Genomic DNA, 23977 nt, shown 5'->3' with positions numbered 1-23977 from the left:
AGGGGTATTATTGTAATTATTCCTAAATTTATAAGGTAAAATTATATATTGTTCGAGTCGGATATTTTTCACCTTAAATCAGAAACCGACCCGACCTGAATAGTACACATAAAAAAACCTGACCCAAACCCAATTTTTTTTAAAAAAAAATCCAACCCGATCAGATCGGGTCAGAACCCGTCGGGTTCGGGTTGAGTGTCTATCCCTAGTTTTAGTACATTCGATTCCTTTGAAATTGAAAAAAAAATATTAGCTGACCCTTATTACCATATGTAATGGAGTAAGAAGAAGGTAGGATAGTAGGCTGCCCCCAACGCCAGGTTGAGAGCAGCTTCCGTGAGAGACTCCAAATTATGAAATATCCTTCGTAGAACTCGATCCCACGACCTCAAAATTAAGAACCTTGCTCTCTATCAACTGAGCTGGATGGACATAAATATATATTATTTTATATGTTGCAAAGTTGGCCGCCGGCTCTGATCAGATTGAGAGAATCTGACAGTCAAATATACACTACATATATATATGTTGAAGCAGACGGTCAACTGTTAACAGCTACGATTGCCACTGCTCTCATCTGTTTCTTTCAAACTTGGATATATATTATTATTATACTTTCTAAATGACGCAAGTGGATCCCTATGACTTTTACTATATTTTATTTATTTATTTATTTACAAATGGACATGGGTACAAATTAAGTGGTCTATGTGATTAGTAACTGTTATAGTTATTGATGATTTAGATTCGAGCACCATAGATATCAGGAGTGTAAACGATCAATATCGAAAGGTTGAAAGACTATCTTTAAACATATACTATCTTGTATTTACATAGATTAATTAAAAAAATTGACGTGGTCAATGGTAACACTGGAGTTTGAAACCATTGCTTTATGCATAGCTTTCGTTTGTAATGATGAGATGAGATTACATGGGTTTCATTCACTCACCATTTTTTTCTATAACTTAGTTTATCGAGATAAGAAAATTAAATTAATTTTCTTATAGAAGTAATTAATTTTATTTAAAATATAAAATATCTAAATTATAATAAAAGATTTACAATCACAATCATAAATTAAAGACATAATTAAGAAAATTTTATATAATTATTGAAACAAAACTAACAACTTAAAATCACATAAGGATCATACAAGAAAAGATTAAATATAACCAAGAAACTCGAACAAAGTTATATACAAACATATCTGATTGAACCGACAAACGAACCACAAAATTGGATCAAGCTATTGAAATACCACTGACAAACTGCAAATTAAACTCGAACGATGTGAAAAGCTATACACGAACGCAAATCAGGTATCCAAATCTAATCCGATAGTCCAAAGTAGGGAATATCAACAAGATAACATATAAGCGTCTTCTTGATCAGTCGTGGCGATGTCAAATCAACCCTCAGAAAAAAATATATATGAAAAAAACGACCAAAAAATCAAAAAACATACCAAAAAAACATAAGAAAAGTGTTATAAAAACAGATGAAAGCGTGCAACACAAATATACTCATTGAAAATAAAATAAAAAGAAAATAAAGATACGATATAGAGAAGAAAAAAGCAATAAATAATATCGGCGTTCAGCAACTAATATTAAAATTGGTGTCGCAATCGAACAACAAAGACGAAAAAGAAAAGAGACGAGAGGCACACCAACGAGAGAAAATTAGGTTTTTGAGATATTCTCAATTAGGTTGTTAATAAAATTAAAATGTTAAATTTTCATGCTATAAATAAAATAAATTATATTAAGATTGATATATTTTTATATTTATTAATTTAAATTAATTGATGATTAGATCAAATATCAATAATTACGAGAAAAATAAAACATTGACAAGGATTTGATAATACAAAAATATTCAATTACTTTAATCAATAAAATCATTCCATGATCTTATCAAGAATCCATTAAGACGATGTTTCAAGAATCCAGATTGGTTATGTATATTTTTATCTATTCCCCCACTTCTTTAAAAAATGAAATATCAAAGTTAAGAGTATATATTTGCATGAGTAGGGCCAATGCACGTGAAGACCATCCCTATGCATGACTTGAATGATATATAGGGATGGCAACGGGCCGGGTTTGAGACGGGTATTGGTTCCTGTTCCCGTCCTTATTTAAAAAATTTGTATCTATCCTTGTTTAAAAAATCGCGGGGATTTAAACAGGGATCCCCATCGAATAATTAGGGAAAACCGTGGGAAAACGGGTATTCCCGTTTGGCATAAACAGTTATTTAAACGGATATTGGGTCGGGTATATATATTTAAATTAAATATAAATATTATATGTATATTAATTTAATTTAAATTTATTAATATATAATATATATATATTTTTAATATTTATCGGGCCGGGTAATCGGGGTGGGGATTACCAAACCCATTTCTGTTCCCGTTTAGCATAAACGGTTTTTATCCGTCCCCGTTTATCATCCCGAACCCGACCCGTTTAATTCGATTTTCGATTTCCCGTTTGGATTCTAGTTTTTTAACCATCCCTAATGCTATATGCAAGCCGCCTAGTTAGCGACTCTCTCTTCTTCTGTTTCTTCTTCACACATCCTCTTCATTTTTTCAGTAGGACCCCTTCTTCAATGGCTTAATCAAAACTTCATATATATATGTCAATCCACTAGAAAATTCCCAAACCAAATTAACCTTTCTTTGCTCTCAAAACCATGGATTTCCAAAGCCAAAAGTTATATTCCCCAAAGTTCAATAAAAAGAGGCTAAACCAAGAGCAAGTGAGGTTGCTCGAGAGGAGTTTCATAGCCAACAAGAAGCTTGAGCCTGAGCTCAAGCTTCAGCTCGCCAACCAGCTCGGCGTTCTGCCGAGACAGGTGGCGATCTGGTACCAAAACAAGCGAGCCCGATGGAAGACACAGAGCTTGGAGCTCGACTACAACACACTCCAAGTGAAACTAGACAACGCATTGTCCGAGAAAAGGAGGCTCGAGAAAGATGTCAAGTATCTCCAAGAAGAGTTGAGGAAAGCTCAAGAGATGATGTTTGCCATGAACAGTACTCAAAGAGATTATATATCATCATCACCAACAACAACAAAATCATCAGCAGCTTAACTTTGTTTCCTGCAAATCGACGGGGTCTAGTGAAGAAGGGGGAAGCTCGAGCTTCCATGAAGATCATGAAGAGTTGCAAATTGATGAACTTTATGCTTGTTTGATTGGTGCAGATGAGTCAACTTGGAGCTAACCAGGGTTTTATGGGAAATTTGATCTTCTTCTTCTTTTTACTGTATTGACGGTGCAGGAACATGTTCCTTTATGGGTGTCTAAAATTTGTAAGAAAATAGTTGTGACTTCTTAGGGTGTGTTTGGTCAGAAGGAAAAGCCAAAAGGATCAACCAAATATATATATATATAATACAATGGCTAAGTTATATAGTGATTCGAAGCTGTTGGGTTTAAATTTTTTTTATAACCACCGTATTCGGTCTATTGATCGACTAATTCAAATTGGACACTGTAGAAATAAGGCAAACCTCCTAACTCAATTTGATTCATTCACAATTGTCAGAATTTAAACTACTTAAGAGATCTAATGTCTCATCATACTAGACCAACTGATTATTAATTTTATAGCACTCATATCATGGAAATGCTCATGTCTTGCATATCGGGAAAGTTACCCTAAATTTATATTGAGATGGACATAAACTTTTATATTAAAGGTAAATTTATGAAATTTTAAAGATAAATTTATAAAATTTTAAAAAAATGAAAATATATTATTAATAAAAGGATAAATAAATCTAATTCTTATAAAAAATTTTTAAAAAAAAATCATAAATATGAACACCCAACTAAACTCCCTCGATCCATTTTTGTTCTCGGGATGATGATAAATTTGTCCTGCATATTGGCAAAGTGATTGACCCCTCTTTTGACCTATATAGATTGCTTTGTTCCCATGAACTTTAATGCTTAATGCAAGTGGCATCTTGACATTATCACTTAGACATTCATGCATCGCTCTTTTCGTAATCAATCATTTTCCTATCTTATTACATCGATAAAATTCTAATTAAAGATAAATACGAATAAATCTGATTATATCGATAAACAAATCATAACAAGTTACCAAACAATTAAAGGTCATCGACAATCACAAATCAAAGTCGAGCATTATGAAAAGATTATCTCTTAACGTAAATTATGTATTCAAATCTAATATAAAGGTTCAAAGTAAGGGAGATCAATAGGATAACAAATAAGAGCCGTCTTGATCAGTCGAGACGATCACATAAATACATCTACATATCCAAAGTAAGACAAATAGCAATTAATTGAGGTTAAGCAAGTTGTTATTTTTTAAAGTAAAAAAAACTACTTCAACTATTATTTATTAATGGATCATTAAATTCAGTCAAAATTATTATATCTTTTGTCAAAGAATACAACCACTAACCAACAATCAGTTGGTCTATGGAATGATGTATTAAGTCCCTTAAATAAGGTCAGGAATTCGAATCTTAACGTTTGCGAATGGAGTAAACTAGATTAGGAGGGTTGTGAATGCAGCTAAAGTATGGGGAACATAAACTATTAAACTTTATTTTAAATGAATATGGGCAAAGCTTTATTTATGTTTATGAATACATTTATTTATTATTTGATTATTGTATGATTAGTAATAGTTATTATTTGTATGCTTATTTTATTTAAAATATAATTATTAATATTTATATTTGATTGTTTTATATAAAAAAGGATAATAAATTTTTAAATAATCAAACATATTAGGTGGATATGATCATGAATAAGTTTATGATTCAAAAGTCAAAACATGGGTCAGTAAACCGTTGACTATGATTTTGGAATAAACAGATATTTTAGGATATGTTCATGAACCTAAAGGCTAAAACTATCAAGTTGTTCTCCCCTCAAATTGGTCCTATACGAATGGGGTTTTGGATAAAATCTTTTAAACACGTACTTTCTTTTTAATAATTCGAGTTAAATACAAATCAATATTTGTTAAAAAATGACTTTTTATTATTTAACATTAAACGTTCACATCGTTGATATTTTTTATGCTCGAATATAAAACATCAAAGAATAACAATAATTCATTTATTACTGAGAATATATATATATTTGTTTATAATTATTTTTCAATCACATCTTGAATGTAACAAAATCTAATGTTTATTAAACTTGTGCATACGTGTGCTATTAAATTATAGGTTCATATATTGATAAATTAAAATTGGATAAAATGCATAGATAATTTCTAAATTTTTAGAATATTTATAATTTGATCATTAAACTTTTAAAACTTACATTATGATCACTAAATTTTTAATTCGTTACCATTATGATTACTGCCTAAAGTCGTCATTAAAAACATATCGACACGACACGTTAAATTTTATTGAATTTTTTGCTAAGAAATTGTAAATTGATAAGACTTAATTATAAAATAAGTGCTCAAATTATACCATTTTTATGAATAGGTGCATAAACTATTTTTTATGACTCAGGTGTCTAACATTACAAACGTTATCACTTTAGGTGTCCAAGCCTTAACTGACATTAGTTTTTTCCGTTAAGCGACAAATGTCACATTTAAGTAATTTTAAAATGTATTTATTTTTAAAAAAAATAAAAATATTATTATTTAAAAAACCCTAATTTCTCTTAACTTAAAAAAAACCCTACAAATCCTAAATCCCTTATCCTAACCTGTCGCAACCTTTTACAGCCACGACTACCGCCGCCTATGTACTCCGTGCCATCCTCCTAATCATACGCCATCGTAGTTGTTGCCGTTGGCCATCGGAATCGCATGGGATAAAGATTTTCATCCTAGAGTTCGCAAGGTACAAATCGTCAATTGGTTGTCGATTGGTCACAGTTTCATAAGGGTATTGATCGTCGGGGGAGATGAGGTCGAGTGGAGCTTCATCAATAAAAAAGGACAAAGGCCGGAGTGAGTTTAGGGGTTGAGTTGAAATGAAGGTTTTCAAAGTTTTGAAAATTATTTTTTTAAATATAATTTTAGTTTTTTAATTTTAAATATTTTTTTAAAAAATTACCAGAATGTGACATGTGTTAGTTAAAGAAGTAAATTAACAGTGTTTACTGCTCAAACACCTAAAGTGGTAACGTTTGTAACGTTAGACACCAAAATCATTCAAAAAATAATTTAGGCATAAATTCGTGAAAAGCGCTATAGTGGGCACTTATTTTATAGTTAAGCCGATAGATAATGTTAAAGAGCACGACACAAATTTTCAAATATTAGTGTCAAAAACACAAATATGTACAAACATAAATGAGCTTTTGTGTAGTTTACGCTAAAAATAAAGAACTCAACATTGCGTTTATTGGCAAAGAAAATACAGCGTTTTGCTTTCTAGAATTATATTATATTCGACTTCCCTCTCTTTTTTCCCTCCACTCCAAATCAGTTACTAAAAACCTCTCAGTGCCGTTAACCCGCAGTTCACTCCGGCCCGATTCATAACCCCAAAATGACATCGACGTCGGAACTTCAGTCCGACGGACTTAATGACAGTCTCAGACGCGTGGCTGCCGATCTTTACACCGATAATCAAGCGTTTGTGGCTGTAGGTTATTTTCCTCTTTCTTTCCATTTAAGTAAAAAATGTTCTGTTTTTTCAAGGTTAAATTTGTTCTTTTCAGGAGTTAAGGAAAACCTTGAATTTGATGAAGGATGTCGCTGTGGTCTTGGAGAGAAAGAATCAATCTGACGTGGTATTATTATATTAACTTCATTTTGTGTGATAATATTTTCTCTCTAAATTATACATTTATCTTTCCCCCCCTTTTAGATACTGGAGACATGTAAAAGATTACTCGAGGTATTATTTTTAGTTTGTTTCTGTCCTTTTTGTTGTTCTTGTTGGTTTCTTGCTGCTTGATTAACCTAGTTTGATGTGTTAAGAGAAGTGGGGAAATGTAGGATTCAAATAGGTTTAATCTTGCTCCATCACCCATAAATCTAAAACCATTGTACTTGTTATGTAAGAAGGAAGTATTGAATATTTGAAAAGAAAATAAAGAATTAAACTTTTTCTCTAGTGAAGCCTGAAAGATGCTCCGGATGATTAAAATTATTACATAAGTTTTCTTTTTATCAAATGTCTGGTTTGTTTGTTGTGATATCAGTTGTTACTACAGATTCTTGATTGCAGAGGATAATAAAAGTAACATTGAAGAATGAAATGAAATATGCTAAAAGAATATCCAATGCTTCAGAGAAATGCGACTTGAAAACCATAAGTTCAAAGATAATCAGAATTCAAAGTGTTTTCTGATACAGTATGGTATTGGGAATTCGTTTTGTAGGCGAAGAAGATAGAAATTGCTTTCGCTAAGATGGTAGAAACTCGTGAAATCTGTCTATGTCGTTCATCAGCCATTCGATCCATTGGAGAAGCATACCAACCAGGAGTTGAGGTGCACATTTAATAATATTTCCAATGGTTTAGTACTGTTCTATGTAGATGTGAATTTACTGAATTTATGCCATTTGTTGTTTGCATGTTTTAAACTACAGTTAACTGATATTGAGAAGTCGATCGAGACGGCGCTTGAAAAGATCAAGGCTAGTTCATCTTCATGTCCACAGAATCATCCCCTGATGCATCAGTTTCAGCAAGCTGTCTGGGTATGTTTTTTGAACTCATCAAGTCACTTTTAAATTATTTAGCATCAATCTGAACAGAGGTAGCTAGATCAGAATATAGACCACTTCATGAAGGAGGTGCTAATACCATGTCAAGAACCACTGAACTAAAAGCCAGACGCCGGTGTTATTAGATATTATGTGCCACTCCATATACCAATGTTTATCTTTAAGCCTTTTTAGTTTTAGTGGTAATATGATAATAGATAAAACTGTTGTATATCATCATTCAAGTGAGGCTTCTTACATATACAGTGTTGTTGAATCTTCTGCAGAATGTTCATCATGCTGGACAGCCAATGCCAGGTGAAGAGTAGGAGGATATTGTTATGACCAATATGGAGAACAATATTAAAAATCTTAAATGCCCGATCACCAGAAAGCATATTGCAGAAATAACAGATCCAGTTCGCAGGTATTGTGAAGTTAATTTAAAAAGAGATTGCCGGCGAAAAATCATATTTCTTTTATGTTCAAGTGATGTATTTTTCTCTTAGGGGGTTTCGAGTTTAGAAACCTGAGCATGCATCATGATGTATATTTCTGTGTCCATTCTTTTGTTTCAACCTACAACCAGTTTGTTTATCTTTGTGATGCAGCTTGGACTGCAAGCACATTTACGACAGGAATGCTATTCTGAACTTCATAGAATCCAACCATGGCAATGTCAAATGCCCCGAATCAGGTATACACTACTGATTCATACCGGAATTATTGATTCTTTACAGCATTCTCATTCCTGACAGTTTCGTCTTCTATCAGCTTGCCCTAAGATGCTGCAGGCAAAAGGAGTCGTTTGCGATCCTTTGTTACTCTTTGAGATAGACGAGCTGCACACATTGAGTAAACAGCCTGCAAGAACTGATGTGATATAAGATTTCACAGAAACGGAGCCTCAAGATGAAGAGAATCCATGATGAATGCCCTCTCCTGGCTGATTAGAGTCCCTCCTTTATATGGCCTTGATGCATATAATTGAAAGTGTAAAAGTATGCATATGATCGCTTCCAATGTAGTTAAAGATAAAACCAAAGAGACAAAAATCACGCCCATGATTGAAGGAAATATCTGCACGAAAAACCGACAACTCCAACCATCGTTGAACTTCCAAATCAACAACCGAAGAAAAAAAAACCAACAAAAATCTTCAGTTTCAACACGCAATGAGTTGTTTTCCAGTTTGTCTTATATGAAAAACAAGCCATTATTTTCTCTTATTTATTCCTCGTAATCCATGACCAAAAACACCCATCACATGGCAAATGAGCTGTGCTGTCAAAAATGACAGCAAAATCATAGCCTGTATATGAATATAACACATAATGCTCAGCTCAGCTCATCTACCAATCCCAATATAAAATCTGGGTTTCTTAGCTGTGATCTCGAAAAGCACATGGCTACCTTGCCCACATGGCTTTTCTTAATCAAATTCCTCCAATAGATGACATGATAAAACGACGGTAAAATGCAAAAGTATCCCCTTTGTCTGTCTTTTCTTGCTTATGATACTCAGTTTGCAGTGACGGAGAAAGTTGAAGCTCTCGATCTTTTAGAGGAGTCCAGGTTTTTCGAGAACTTATTCGATAGGAGAAGAAGGATGTTAAGATTTTATTCGGATCCTTGTACTTCACCGAATTTCAGCCAGGATGTTTTGACTAAAGATTCATGTGAACAAACCGGCAATGGTTTGGTTCATGCACCATCAGTACCGCCCTGCATAGGTAGGGAAGAAGAGGTTCAAGAAAGGAAGGACAATAGTGGGAAGATCAAATTGAATAGGCAGTTATCAGTTCAGATATCGGAAATGATGTGTTCGGATCGTAAGATACATGAGATTGAATCGAGCGGACGTAACTTACTAAGAACACCTTCTTTGCCTTCTCCAAGGGGGACTAATGAGTTAACTCCGGATAATGACAATGATCTTAGAATGAGCAAATTGATCCGACAAGAAGTGGGTAACTCACCAAATATATTGCCCCCAAGGCACAGTCATAGCAAGGTACTCATCTGATCCTATATATATATATATATAATCTTTTTGCAGTTTGGCAATGTGGATTTTATTTTAATCTTATGCCATATGAATTTGCAGGCAATGAACTTGCAAAGGTCTAGTAGACCACCAAGAAACCAAGAAGTGGAAGCCATTAACAACGCGACCGAGGCCTCGGTCATGAGAGGACAGCATTTGAATCCAAACCGGATGCTGCGAAAAAGCCGTGGCGATCTTGCATTCCAAGAACTGCAAGGGTTCAAGGACTTAGGATTCACATTCGACGACGAAGATTTGAGCCCCCGATGTGGTTAGTATACTCCCAGGCTTTCAGGGAACTAAGATAGATGAGTTGGAGCAAGGGAAAGTGAGGAAGCCATATTTGTCCCGAGGCATGGCTCGTACAAGGCCCTGCACCTCCTCTTCCAGCTTGTGTAACTAAGAACTCAGTAGAGGATATGAAGGCACAAATCAGGTTTTGGGCCAGAGCTGTTGCAACTAATGTTCGACAAGAATGCTGAGAATTCATTACAAAACTTGACATTACTATTTCTAATCTAATTTTTCCAGTTTCCCAGATTTTATTTTGTTATCATTTAGGACTGATAATATATTATTTCCCCAGTGTTCATGTTCCAAAGGTAGCCAATAGGAGAAAAGTTCTTGTCCGATACCAAGACAGATATTTGTAAATATTTTGTTTAGATAAATATTTTTAAAATAAAATTTGACAGATTGACATTGTTATAATTCGAGTTGAAGATAAAATCATAAAACATATATTTTTCAGAATACAATGCTTCAAATCTAGATCCATAAATGATTTTGATAAGAAACAAATTTCTCTAAAGCTAAAACCTTTAAAAGGAAAACCCTCTGCTACAAATGCTTCTATCTCTCCATTTCCTGTCATCTTCTTCCCCTTCTCTCCTCTCCCTCCCTCCCCTCCTCAATCCATCTTCTTCCCCACTCTTCCTTCTCCAAAAACCCTGTTTTTTCTCTCCTTTCTCTCCCCACTCCAAAGTGCACCTTGGGTCTTCATTAGTTCAAGCTCAAGGATCCGTGACCACCATAGCAGAAGCAGAAGAGGAAGAAGATGGACCTTTTGAGCTACCACCATCTTCCTCTTCTACTTCAGTCTTTGCAACAAACGATGACCCCACTCCCCTCCAAACCGCCACCAGTGTCTTGCTTACCGGTGCCATCGGGGTCTTCCTGTTTCGCTCCCTTAGACGCCGTGCTAAGCGTGCCAAAGAGTTGGTGAGTATCCACTTTGTTGAAAACAAAATTTTCCTAGCCTGTTTTGGTTGATTCTGTCAAATTTCTTAGTTTTAAGAATTGGGTTTTCCTTATCTGGTAATTTGAATTGGAATTTCAAGTTTAAACTCTCAATTTCCGATTAAAGGTTGAAAATTTGAATAGGGCTGGATATTAAAGAGAGTAGTTTTCTTGTCTCTAGAAATTTAGGTCATCAGGGGCACAGAAATCGTTGAAGGAAGAGGCACTAGACAACTTGAAAGCAATGGCTTCAACTTCAATTGATACCAAGTCATCCACACCCTCAGCAGTTCAAGCATTGTTGGGAAGCATAGCTGCTGGTGTCATTGCTCTTTTTCTTTACAAATTCACCACAACCATTGAGGCAACTCTTAATCGTCAATCGATTTCCGATAATTTCTCGGTTTGTAGTTGCCTAACTCTTTGAGTTTGTGAGCAGTTTATCTATGAATTTACCTTATACTTCTTACAGTATTTGCCATTTTTCTTTACAATTTTTCATCTTTTTGCTTTGCAGGTTCGCCAGATATCAATAACAGTCAGGTAGATTTCAACTAGTCCTCCATTTATTATGCTCCTACCTGTTAATATCTGTAGTTTTCAACCTTTATATGCTTCTGATTTGCAGGACTATTGTGAATGGATTGTGCTACCTTGCGACATTTGTTTTTGGTATCAATTCTCTAGGCTTATTCCTTTATTCTGGTCAGCTTGCGATAAATTCGATCAAGGGAGGTGCCACAAATAATGAAAACAAGAGAAAAGGTGAGGAGAATGTAGGCTCACCGAGTTCAGTGAAAGAAAATGTTGCAGACGGTATCGAATCGACCAGCGGGAGGGAGGATCAAAGTCCGGGTGACGAACAATGATGACAAGTTATGTCCGACTTTTCATTTTTGTAAAAAAGTATGTGCTTGAAAGATATCGGAACATTGATACGATCTTCCAAATGCAAAATCTGAAACTGATATCCGAGTTCGAGTAACATCGATCCATGCAGCCGATGCCTGATAGTGGAAAATTTTGTTTGTGGTTTTTGCTTAAGTGCTACTGCAGATAGCTGTTTGCTGAATATACACAATATTCAGGTTTATCAATCTCCATTCAAGGTTGAATATGCACAACTCAATCCCAGTTTCATCCTTTATAGACCCTCCAATATGCCAATAAACCATGCAAACACGAACAATTAACCATTTACATAATGATTCATGTATTTCACATATTGATTTTATAAAATAGTAAGTTGAACTTGTTAGTGTCACTCTCATCCATTAAGCTTCTCAACAAGCTCACATTGCTGCAAAAATATTGTACCGTGTAATCACTGTATTATAAGTAATTTCTTTTGGATTGTTGTAATCTCGAAAGTAGATGTTTGACATAGTATTTCAGATTTCATACACTCGAAATAGGAAAACGAAACTCGGAATAGTGATGCTATTTTCCCAACAAGAAAAAGAAAACGAGATTTTTAACCAGCGTAACTACTATCAGAAAAAGAGAGGTGCAAGAATGATGTAAAACAAAATTGATGAGTTATGACTAGCTTTGTTAAGGTGCAATGTAATGTCAGTCATGGAATTTCGTTCGAGCATATTGTCACGGGCCGTGATATTTGGGTCCGGAACATTAGCGTAAGTGTCTGCTAAAGAGGTTCTATGCAGAGTGTGGGCTTGCCAAGACCACCAGACTTGACCCGTCATTTGAAGAATGTTGTGGAGCCCGTTCACATTGGCCGTGCAGAAAAAGAAACTGACATTATGTCCGAAGATGATCACAGGAGCTCGGTAATTATGGCAAGAGACAACAAATCAATAGAGATTATGGAGGATTCTTACCACATCCAGTGTGAACGCTTATCAAAGGAAATAATTCTACTAATTGATGTAATTAGATATGATGGGATTGAGTTTCCATAGTTAAGATAAGATCTTGTAGATAAAAAATAATAATTTGGGGAATTTAAGAGATTGTATTCAATCTGGGCCGCTGATGTAAATCGATCATAGCCATTAGTTGAGAGGGAGCTCAACTATAAATAGAGAGTTTCTCCTCATTTGTATCCATTCATCCATTTATTCATTTATTCATCCATTCTCTTGGGAGAGAGTAATAAAACTCTGAGACAGTTACTCTAGTTCTTGTGTTCTTTGTTCCTAAATCTCTGTGTTGTTGCCTCTCTTGGTGGCTAGGAGTAGTCACGCTTGTGTTTGCACTTCCACACCATAGTCTCGCCATAGTCCAACCTTGGCAGCTTGAAGTAGCAATGTTGGTGTTAAAGCTTCTGCATCCTAGAAGCCTTGAGGGCTTGGTTCCAACCTTGGTGAGTTTGTATGCTCACTAGGCTTGAGTAAAGCTTACTCTGTTGCAGAGAAGACAAGAAGTGTCAAGAAGCGTCTAAAGTTGCACGTCCCATCAAACTTTAACTCTGATATTGCGATAGATTGGGTTTAAAAGTCATGAGGGAGTGACAATATTCACAAACAGGTTTAAGCAGATGGCCGGTTCAAACTCATGAGTTGAAGCATATACAAAATCAGTAGAAGCATATTCGTTGAAAGTAACAAACCTTAAGCAAGACTGGAGTTATATGCAGTGGCATCAACTGAGTGCCTTACGCATCCAAGAAAACAACCAAAATAAAAAGATGATACATATATATATATATAGCTTAATTATAAAATAAGTGCTCAAATTATACCATTTTTCATTAATATGTGCCTAAAGTATTTTTTTACTCATCTCGGTACCTAGCGTTACAAACGTTATCATTTTAGGTCCCTGAAATCCTTAAGTCCTAACCTTAACTCGTCGTCGTAGCACTTTCTGGCCACGATTATTGTCGTTGATGTAGCTCTTATCATCCTCCTAGTCATACGCCGACGTAATTATCGTTGATTGGTCGTTGGAATCATTATTTTCATTCTAGGGTTAAACCGTCGATTTTTCGTTGATCGATCGACGATCGGTCACGAGACTTTTGGTCGTCGGTGGAGGTGAGGTCAGGTAGAGCTTCTTCGACTGCAAAGTGCGGCTGTCGGTGAGGGTTTAAGGGTTGAAATGAAGGTTTTTAAAATTTTGGAGTTATTTCAATTGTGTTTTTTAAAATATATATATATAATTTTATTTTTTAATTTTAAATAAAATTTTTAAAATTATCAAATTGTGACACGTGTCATTTTACAGAGGAAATTAATGTCATTGACGGCTCGGACACCTAAAATAGTAACGTTTATAACGTTTGACACTGTGATGAGTAAAAAATACTTTAGATACCTATTCGTGAAAAGCGGTATAATTTGGACACTTAATATATATATATATATATATATAATTTTTTAATTTTTTATGTTTAAAATTTCAATATTTAAATTCAAGTCTATAATATAAAATCGTGCCTCTGTTCCTATAATATAGGATGATGATCGACTCAAGTTAGCTTGTAATAAATGATTGGAAGGACTCAAATTTAATAATTGTATTATAAGTTTTTAAATTTTAATGATTAAAATACATTTTTTTCCAAAATATCGGTGATTAGTTGTGTAATTTACCCTAAAAAAGAAAACAAACTCCCCACAAAAAGCTAACGGGGGGGAGCCCTAGTTAAATCCTCCTTTCTTGTTTCTTCTTTAGTAGCTCACTTCACTCCGAGCAGCAGCACCATTTCCGACACGGACTAAGCAGAACAGAGAAGAACCCAAAGATGAGCTGCTGCGAAACCTTCACTTCTTCTTCTTCAACTCACCATTTCTCTTCTTTATCCATATCCATCCTTCCCAAATCCTTTAACTTTCATCCATTTTCCTTCATTTCCAACCCCAACCGCAGCTCTTTCCATCTCCGTTCATGGCCGCTGCAACGCCGCCTGTATCCCACGCCAGCCAAACGTGTCCTCGCCCAAGCGAGTCTCACAGCCTCCGCGGAAGAAAAGGGTCTCAAACTAGGCAAAAGGACGGATTTGAAAAAGATCACGATCCTTGGAGCCGGTCCCATCGTCATCGGGCAAGCTTGTGAGTTCGATTAATCGGGCACCCAAGCATGCAAAGCGTTGAGGGAGGAAGGGTATGATGTCGTTTTGATCAACTCGAATCCGGCTACCATCATGACCGACCCGGATTTGGCTAGCCAGACTTACATAACTCCCATGACACCGGAATTAGTCGAACAAGTGCTTGAGAAAGAACGTCCCGATGCGCTTTTACCGACAATGGGTGGCCAAACCGCCTTGAACCTCGCCGTGGCTTTGTCAGAATCCGGGTCCTGGAGAAATACGACGTGGAGTTAATAGGAGCGAAGCTTGACGCCATCAAAAAAGCTGAGGACCGTGACTTGTTCAAGCAAGCTATGAAAAATATAGGTATAAAAACTCCACCTTCAGGGATAGGGAACACTTTAGATGAATGTTTCCAAATAGCTAGTGAAATCGGAGAGTTCCCATTGATCATTAGGCCAGCGTTTACTTTAGGAGGAACCGGGGGTGGGATAGCTTATAATAAGGAAGAATTCGAGGCTATTTGTAAGTCGGGTTTAGCTGCTAGTTTGACATCCCAGATTTTGGTTGAGAAATCGTTGCTGGGATGGAAAGAATATGAGTTGGAAGTCATGAGGGACTTGGCTGATAATGTTGTGATAAATTGTTCAACTGAAAATATTGATCCGATGGGAGTGCATACTGGGGATTCGATCACAGTGGCGCTGGCCCAGACCTTGACTGATAAGGAGTATCAGAGGCTGAGGGACTATAGCGTTAAAAGTATTAGGAGATTAGTGTGGAGTGTGGAGGTTAAAATGTGCAATTTGCGGTTAATTCCGTTGATGGTGAAGTTATGGTCATTGACATGAATCCGAGGGTTTCAAGTAGTTCTGCCTTGGCTTCAAAAGCTACAGGGTTTCCTATCGCGAAAATGGCTGCTAAGTTGTCGATTGGGTATACTTTGGATCAAATTCCTAATGATATTACCAAGAAGACTCCAGCAAGTTTTGAGCCTCTATTGATTATGCGGTGACTAAGGTGAGGAACTTGTTACTTTGCCTCTTTGGATGCTTTTGTGGGTTTACAATGTAGATAAGAATGCACTGGTTTATTTTGCAACAATAAAAACTCAAGAGAATTGTAGTTTCCATATTTAATGCTTAAGACCATTCATCTACACCATCATGATGCATCTCATTGAAGGAACAATAGATTAGAATATTCATTTTGTGCCGAGATTGAATTAGCATTCATTTTTTTAGTTTACTTGCATGTGATTTTATATAACTTAAGGGTTCCTTTTGTTTTCCTAAAACCTTTCATCTACAGTAATGATGCAGATCCCACGGTTTGCATTCGAGAAGTTCCCTGGTTCCCCACCAATATTGACAACTCGGATGAAATCCGTTGATGAATCCATGGCCCTAGGCTGCACATTTCTGGAATCCTTTCAGAAGGCAGTCCGATAACTGGAATGTAGCTACTCTGGATGGGGATGTGTTGAAATTAAAGAACTTGACTGGGATTTGGATCAGTTGAAGTATAGTCTGAGAGTCCCCAGCCCAGAACGAATCAATGCTATATATGCTGCAATGAAGAAAGGGATGAAGGTAGATGAAATAATGAGTTGAGTTTCATTGACAAATGGTTTCTCACTCAGTTTAAAGAATTAGTAGATGTAGAGCAATATCTATTGTCCCGAAGTTTGTCTGATCTGACAAAGGATGAATTTTATGAAGTAAAAAAGAGAGGCTTTAGTGATAAGCAGATAGCGTTTGCTACCAAGAACTCAGAGGAAGAAGTTCGGAAAAGACAATTATCGTTGGGAGTTGTTCCAGCATATAAGAGGGTAGAGACTTGTGCTGCAGAGTTTGAGGCCAATACTCATTATATGTATTCATCTTATGATTTCGAGTGTGAATCTGATCCTACTGGAAAGAAGAAGGTTTTGATCTTGGGTGGAGGGCCAAATTGTATTGGTCAGGGGATTGAGTTTGACTACTGCTGATGCCATACATCATTTGCACTTCAGGTTTGCATCCCCTGTTTCCTGTTTATGCTTCAACACATTCAATAATCTGAAGCCGCTTATGTCAATTTTAGTGTTTTCATCAATTTGCTGATTTCTTGTTTTTTCTGGCCAATCTCATTTTTGTGATTTTCCTCTTTGCAGGTAGCTGGTTTTGAGACAATTATGATGAACTCAAATCCTGAAACTGTATCCACAGACTATGATACCAATGATCGTCTTTACTTTGAACCCCTGACAGTTGAAGATGTTCTAAATGTTATTGATTTAGAAAAACCCGATGGCATCATTGTGCAGTTTGGAGGTCCAAAACCGCTTAAGCTCGCTCAACCCATCCAGCATTACTTAGATAAGCATCGGCCTTTAGCTGCCAGCAGAGCTGGGCCTGTTCGGATATGGGGTACATCACCAGATTACATTGATGCAGCTGAGGACAGAGAAAGGTTCAATGCAATCCTTAAGGAGTTAAAGATTGAGCAGCCAAAAGGAGGGATCACGAAGAGTGAAGATGATGCTCTTGCCATTGCAAAAGATATAGGTTACCCAGTAGTTGTTCGGCCTTCTTATGTATTGGGTGGCCGAGCAATGGAGATTGTATATAATGATGACAAGCTAGTGACATATCTAGAGAACGCTGTTGAGGTGGACCCAGAACGGCCTGTACTGGTAGACAAGTATTTATCTGATGCAATTGAGATTGACGTCGATGCAGTTGCTGATTCACATGGTAATGTGGTGATTGGAGGGATAATGGAGCATATTGAGCAAGCTGGGGTCCATTCTGGTGACTCTGCCTGCTCAATTCCCACGCAAACAATCGCATCTTCTTGCTTAAACACTATAAGGTCATGGACTACAGACCTGGCTAAGAAGCTAAATGTCTGTGGGCTCATGAACTGTCAGTATCACAGCTTCTGGTTAGTTTTCTTACGTGATGCAAATCCCCGTGCATCACGCACCGTACCATTTTTTTCCAAGGCAATTGGGCACCCACTGGCTAAATATGCTGCTCTTGTTATGTCGGGAAAGTCACTTTGTGATCTAGATTTCATTAAAGAGGTGATTCCAAAACATGTTTCAGTTAAGGAAGTTGTTCTTCCATTTGAGGAGTTCCAAGGTTGTGATGTTTTGCTAGGTCCTGAAATGAAAAGTACTGGTGAGGTGATGGGCATTGACTTCGAGTTTGCAATAGCTTTTGCAAAAGCTCAGATTGCTGCTGGGCAGAGGCTGCCACTCTCTGGCACGGTTTTCCTCAGCTTAAATGACTTGACAAAGCCCTATCTTGAAAGAATCGAAAATGCTTTCTTGGGGTTGGGATTCCATATTGTTTCAACATCCGGGACAGCTCACTTTCTTGAACTAAAAGGTATCCTCGTGGAACGAACTCTGAAAATGCACGAGGGGCGGCCACATGCTGGTGATATGGTTGCTAATGGAAAAATCCAGTTGATGGTTATCACGAGCTCGTTCAATGCACTTGATCAGATTGATGGTCGGCAGTTGATGAGAATGGCCCTCGCTTACAAGGTTCCTATAATAACAACCGTTGATGGAGCTTTGGCAAGTGCCGAAGCAATCAGAAGCTTGAAGTTGAGCACCATTAACATGATTGCACTTCAGGACTTCTTTGATACCGAGACGGAGGAAGGGCAGAGCAAAAATTTGTTGTCTACTACATCTCTATAGATTGGCTAGGCATTTCGGGGTAAGGCACTCCCCTCTTTTTTCTCCTCGATGCTTCCTTTAATATGATTTCAGTCTTTGCTTGGGATAGAATTTCTTGCTGTCTAATCTCTTATTCTGTCTAATAATCCGCTTCTGATGACGACGAATTTGAAGAATATAAGGTAGGGAGTACCTGTGGACTGCAAAATATATGTATAATAAGATGATGCAGTTTTTCAGGTGCTTGTATCTGTGTATTATCTTATACACATGTATGTAGAACCAAGAGATGGTTGAAAACTCTGAACTATAGCTGATTAATGAGTTATGATCAATATGATGCTACATCAAACCAATCTTACCGCTCAAGATTGATCTCTGATGGACCCTTTGCCTGTCCATAGGTAATATGCTTTCTTTTTAAAGACAAATTCATCCACAGTAATCAAAATCAAAAGACACTTTTTTTTATTTACTGTAACCCAAAGTGAAGAAACAGAGCAAATGCTGTTGTGCAAAAAACAAAGAAAAAGTAACCCCAGAGGCTAATTTTATTAACTGATTTACTCACAAAACTTCAAACTTTAGCACAAAGATATAAGCTTTTGAGAAAAAAGAAGTCTTTACTGCTTTCCAGTAAAGCTGGCTCATCAAAAGCCAATTCCGACCGACCAACTCCGAGTGCAGCCAGATTTAATCGGGTGCAAGCTTAGCTGGTGACCTCCTTGGTTTTGACTTGCAGCATCTTAGAACAAACAACTCGTGCCCTTTACCCGTCCACCACCACCACCAGCCACCTCGTACAAACAGCCCCACCGGACCCTCTTGCATTCTCTGTCTTCTTGAACAACTGTAGCTGCTTCTTGCCGTTCGTTGGGAACATCAGTGAAGCTTTGGCCACCTTTCATCCTACCGTTGGTTCTGAATCTCCTGGTAAGCGATGAAGAAAGAGAACTGTCAAGGTTCCCTTGCACGACCGGGACAAAATCGTTTTATTATCATTATTTATATATCATTGCATGATGTACCAATTTCAACATAAAAAAATTAAGATTTAATATTGATTTTCTAAAACATCTTATATATAAACGAATCATTCATTTAAGATAAATCAAGAGCCTAGTTTTTTTTTTCATATCATTGAGATAAATAACATATGTTATCAATTTTGTCTGCACTATTGAAAATCTAATAATTAACCATGCATGTCATTGAAGGACCATATTATCAAATGCACCCACTATACATATACATTATATATTAGTTAGAATGAGATTTGCGATTGTCTCTCACAATAATATCATCGAATTTATTTATTTTCTTTTAAAAATATATAATATTCTTATCATTATAACTAACACTTATTAATGACTAAACAGCCCCACCCCCCACCCCCAACACATATATATACAATTCTTACGAAAAGATCATAAAACTTGTTCATGTTCCCCCAATGTCCCATTCCCTAACATGCTGTGTTCCACATAAATAGAAATTGCAAGTTTATTTATCACATCAATTAAGACCAAAATTATTACCATTTAAAAAAAATCATGTATTTATATTGGTTCAACAAAGACCCCCATAAATTCTATCAAGTACCAGCATTTTTAGATGGTTGGACGAAGATCCATATTCCAAATGAACTGTTCAACTATTAAATTTCAGTAAAAATGAAGGGGACAAATAATTAAAAAAGAAGTTATGCTCGAGTATTTACATATTCCGACATCATATACAATAACTTTAGAGCATTTCCAAACAATTTTATGTTGAAAGGAACATTTAGAAGAAAAGGAATTCTCAAGTTATTTGTAATAAACTTACTTTAGTCAAGTTCCAGCACTACTTTACCAAGGATCAGTTTCTTGTCTTTAGCTTCATGAGCCTCTCTTACTCGAGTTATCGGAAATGTTTTTTCGACAGGTACAGTCAGCTTCCCGGCTTCTGACAATCTGCGTATCTCAAGTAAGCCTTCCGAGTCTGCCCTCATGTATATCCATGAATATTCTGCAAAACACCAAGTGATTGAAAGATTCGGCAGCTGATCATTAATGTCATGGGATACGAATCCATGTTTCGGAAATGCACGATTTCATGGTATACATTTATTGAAAGCTTTGAACTCTTAAACACACGAGATCAAAACATTGAATAAAGAACAAATCTTAGAATAATAGTCTTTTACCAGCATTCATCATTAGAATGGCAAAATAAGCATGGATGATGTACAAGATGACACACGTGTTAATGTCTTTGTAGAGTGATATTTCTGTTACGGACGACGCAAACATGATATACTGGCAAAATCAACAGAAAGGGAAATCATTAACAAGATTATATCTTCTCAGATGCTTTCTTATACAGATTTTAAATAAGCTCTGTTCATTTCTGAAAACTGTTAAGTTTATCGAGTGTAAGATGACAAATAAACCATGTACCTATTCCGTGAGAATATTTGTACTGAATCCTTTTCTTCCATAAAACAGCTGTAGCCACAGGAAGCCCAATCGGTAGTCCATACCTGTCGCTCAGCGCCGCTGCCTCTCCCTACAATGACAGGATCATATACGATCATATAAAACTAAACATCCGATAATTACATCGCAGCATTCACAAAACTCCCCTAACAGAAGTTCCCAGCTTGCAGCGCTGGTATAAGTTCTTAAAAGGTTTGTGCAAAGGCCATGATAAAATTCCAGGAGAAGTCCAAGGATTCAAAGAGTTGTAACGAACGAGAAAGGTATTTGAGGAAAAGAGAAGTGCCCTTCTAAGAACAACAATCATTACAAGGTTCCATCTCTCACCTGAAGTGTCATATAGTGCCCACCTCTATTCAAAAGATTGGTGCCCATTCTTTCTGTCTCGGGCACACCAATAGTGTCCAGGACAGCATCGAATTTTCCCTTAATTACTGATTCAATATCCTGAAAATAAGCATCTCATTAAACTCAAATCAGTAATCAATATACGGCAGAGCCAATTAGTAAGCACTCCAAGCAACCATCAATAACAAAATAACAAATCGCAATTATCACTTCACCACCTCGGAAGTATAATCAACAGCCTGCTCGGCACCTGCTGCCATTAGACGATTTATAGTTTGGTTTCCACAAGTAGTTGTAACAGGGCACCCTGCAGCAACTGCAATCTGAATAGCAGAAAAACCTACTGCTCCTCCACCACCTATTACTAACAGCCTTTGCCTGTTGAATGAGAATTTGATCATGGGAGGATACATGGCAACAGTTTCCCAGAAAAATTAGTTGTAAAATTCAGTTGGCATATTGTATTGTACAGAGAAATCGAGCAATTTCAGATTGGAAAAATATCAAAAGATAAAAAATAATAATTAAAAAAGTTAAAGCCAAAGATAACGAGAATCAAAATAACTATAACAAAACTGGGATGGATTATAATTTATCAGCCAGGAGAATAATGTTCGCGGAACTAGAAATTTGAGATTGCCATTCGCCATTATAGTAGAATCCCTTTTGAATCCTCTGACCTTTAATGACAAACTATGCACCTCAAAACTGATAAAAGATTTCCATGAACAAGTGCAAACAACTTATCGATGGTAAGACACTGTTAACAAAGCAAAAATATTTGACAACAATTCAACAAGATTCAGGAAATACATGAAAAACATTGCTGAAAAGGATGAGCATCCTAGAGATAGAAACATACCCTTCAGTTATCCTTGCAGTACATTTTAAGGCACGCCATGCAGTCAATGCAGCAAAGGGGATAGCACTTGCTTCCTACAACGCCCAAAACTAATTCTCAAGTTCGTGTTACATGACTATTAGAAAGTAAAAGGAAGGAAATAAACAATATTCTGTGAATTATGAAATCAAATATATGAGCAGAGTTGATTATCATCCACCAAGAGCTAACCAGAACCAATGGAAAACAAGTACTCATAAGTCACGCAAATCTACGCTTTCTGAAAACAATCGAAAGTAACAAATTATTCTTCACTGAGAGAATAAGTAAACGATCATATAGGTTACCGCATGAGTAACTGAAGCTGGTTTCGGAGAAACCTCGTCCTCCGAAAGAATTGCATAGTCAGCATATGTACCCCTCACAGCAGTTGGATGCAAAGCACCAAAAACTTCTTGTCCTACAGTCAGTGACTTCACTTGGGCACCAACAGCTGCAACTTCGCCGCTAACATCACGACCCAAAATGAGTGGCAGAAGTGGCTCAAATATGGAACGACCATAACCCGATCGCATCTGGGAAAACAAAAATTTTCGAGAATTTAAAGCAGCATAATTTTAGTTGCATAACTTGAAACGCAATTTGAAAGATTTTCGTTATATACAAACATATTTAGTTTCAATCTTTTTGAAGTTCTTGAAATTAGTTCACCAAATCTATACAGTTTCAAGATCCCACGACTCAAACATGCACTAAGAAATTGTATAGGAAAATTGCTTTTAAATTCGTTTATTTTTTTTTTGCACATTTTCATGGCTACGAAATAATCAACTCTAGATGAACCGAGGAAATTAAATCAATTCAAACAAATTAAACAAGGAAATCAATTAAAACACCCCTTCAACATGCATCGAGGAGATTGACTCGTATAGCTAATAACTCAACGGAAACCAAAAGTAAACAAGGGACTCGTTTCATTTTCTCTCACTTCCCCAAGGACAAAACAATCCAATTCAATAAACAAATAAAAAAATTACGATTACATTATAAAAGAAAAGTTCAACCCACTTACTCTGGTATCAAGGGGATTGATAGAGACAGCTCGGGCTCGAACGAGAACTTCATTGGGCTTAAGATCAGGAACAGGCACATCGGCTCGGAGCTCCAACACCTCAGGTCCACCGAACCGAGGCAGCAACACCGCCCTGCACCTGCTGACGTAGCACCGAATCGAACCCACTTTCATTGATAACTCCGAAACGGGTCTGGGTTTTAGGCTCTGAAGTTTGAAAAAAGCCATTCCTTTTCCCCTTTTTTCTGCTCAAATTTTCTGGGTTTCCGCTGCTTTCGTCTGTTAAAGAAAAGGAGAGACGAAATAAGAGTGAAGCAAAGGAGAAACGTGGAAGTGTTCCAGTCACGCAGAGGAAGTAGCTGCTAGTAAATGCCTAAGGGAGCGTGGAAGAAGGAGATGGAAATTGCATAAACAATTTTTATTTGCTTATTTATTACATAAATAAATAAAATAAATCAAAAATTCTAACCTTATCTAATTAAATCAAGACTTTGGATTTGCAAATTGATGTTTGTTTGACATAAGTGAATATAATATTATATTCTTATAGCATGAAACATAAATCAAATTGATTAATATATATATAC

General features: G+C 36.4%; 3 protein-coding genes and 3 pseudogenes across 3 annotated transcripts; 5 read left to right on the top strand and 1 right to left on the bottom strand.

Moving 5' to 3' along the window:
• Positions 1 to 2548: 2548 nt before the first annotated feature.
• LOC120114168 lies at positions 2549 to 3430 on the top strand (annotated as a pseudogene).
• A 2960-nt stretch (positions 3431 to 6390) lies between these two features.
• Positions 6391 to 8619, top strand: LOC120114084 (annotated as a pseudogene).
• A 298-nt stretch (positions 8620 to 8917) lies between these two features.
• LOC120114166 lies at positions 8918 to 10399 on the top strand. Its single transcript, XM_039135160.1, has 2 exons — positions 8918 to 9704; positions 9798 to 10399. Exons 1-2 carry the CDS (start codon positions 9168 to 9170, stop codon positions 10011 to 10013), a joined length of 753 nt encoding a protein of 250 aa, XP_038991091.1. The 5' UTR covers positions 8918 to 9167; the 3' UTR covers positions 10014 to 10399.
• Positions 10400 to 10518: 119 nt separating this feature from the next.
• LOC120114163 lies at positions 10519 to 12138 on the top strand. The gene is made up of 4 exons (XM_039135156.1): positions 10519 to 10958; positions 11158 to 11379; positions 11494 to 11519; positions 11605 to 12138. Exons 1-4 carry the CDS (start codon positions 10584 to 10586, stop codon positions 11843 to 11845), a joined length of 864 nt encoding a protein of 287 aa, XP_038991087.1. The 5' UTR covers positions 10519 to 10583; the 3' UTR covers positions 11846 to 12138.
• A 2486-nt stretch (positions 12139 to 14624) lies between these two features.
• LOC120114174 lies at positions 14625 to 18906 on the top strand (annotated as a pseudogene).
• A 267-nt stretch (positions 18907 to 19173) lies between these two features.
• LOC120114160 (reticulon-4-interacting protein 1, mitochondrial-like) lies at positions 19174 to 23798 on the bottom strand. Its single transcript, XM_039135154.1, has 8 exons — positions 23391 to 23798; positions 22666 to 22893; positions 22340 to 22413; positions 21696 to 21855; positions 21457 to 21576; positions 21091 to 21199; positions 20477 to 20659; positions 19174 to 19579 (listed from the first exon to the last, which is right to left on the bottom strand). The coding sequence occupies exons 1-7, from the start codon at positions 23616 to 23618 to the stop codon at positions 20478 to 20480; spliced, it is 1101 nt and encodes a 366-aa protein (XP_038991085.1). The 5' UTR covers positions 23619 to 23798; the 3' UTR covers positions 19174 to 19579; position 20477.
• Positions 23799 to 23977: the final 179 nt, after the last annotated feature.

The sequence above is a fragment of the Hibiscus syriacus genome, unplaced genomic scaffold (genome assembly GCF_006381635.1).
Source record: "Hibiscus syriacus cultivar Baekdansim isolate YM2019G1 unplaced genomic scaffold, ASM638163v2 tig00110220_pilon, whole genome shotgun sequence".
Lineage (NCBI taxonomy): Eukaryota > Viridiplantae > Streptophyta > Magnoliopsida > Malvales > Malvaceae > Hibiscus > Hibiscus syriacus.
The sequence above is the reverse complement of the archived record's forward strand: the minus strand, read 5'-3'. Positions and strand labels throughout refer to the sequence as shown.

Coding starts and splice junctions, on each gene's coding strand:
- LOC120114166 (XM_039135160.1), top strand. CDS start 9,168: ATGCAAAAGTATCCCCTTTGTCTGTCTTTTCTTGCTTATGATACTCAG. Junction 9,705..9,797: donor CAAGGCACAGTCATAGCAAG/GTACTCATCTGA, acceptor ATGAATTTGCAG/GCAATGAACTTGCAAAGGTC.
- LOC120114163 (XM_039135156.1), top strand. CDS start 10,584: ATGCTTCTATCTCTCCATTTCCTGTCATCTTCTTCCCCTTCTCTCCTC. Junction 10,959..11,157: donor CTAAGCGTGCCAAAGAGTTG/GTGAGTATCCAC, acceptor TCTTGTCTCTAG/AAATTTAGGTCATCAGGGGC. Junction 11,380..11,493: donor CGATTTCCGATAATTTCTCG/GTTTGTAGTTGC, acceptor TTTGCTTTGCAG/GTTCGCCAGATATCAATAAC.
- LOC120114160 (XM_039135154.1), bottom strand. CDS start 23,618: ATGGCTTTTTTCAAACTTCAGAGCCTAAAACCCAGACCCGTTTCGGAG. Junction 22,894..23,390: donor TCAATCCCCTTGATACCAGA/GTAAGTGGGTTG, acceptor TTGTTTTCCCAG/ATGCGATCGGGTTATGGTCG. Junction 21,856..22,339: donor ACTGCAAGGATAACTGAAGG/GTATGTTTCTAT, acceptor CTCATTCAACAG/GCAAAGGCTGTTAGTAATAG.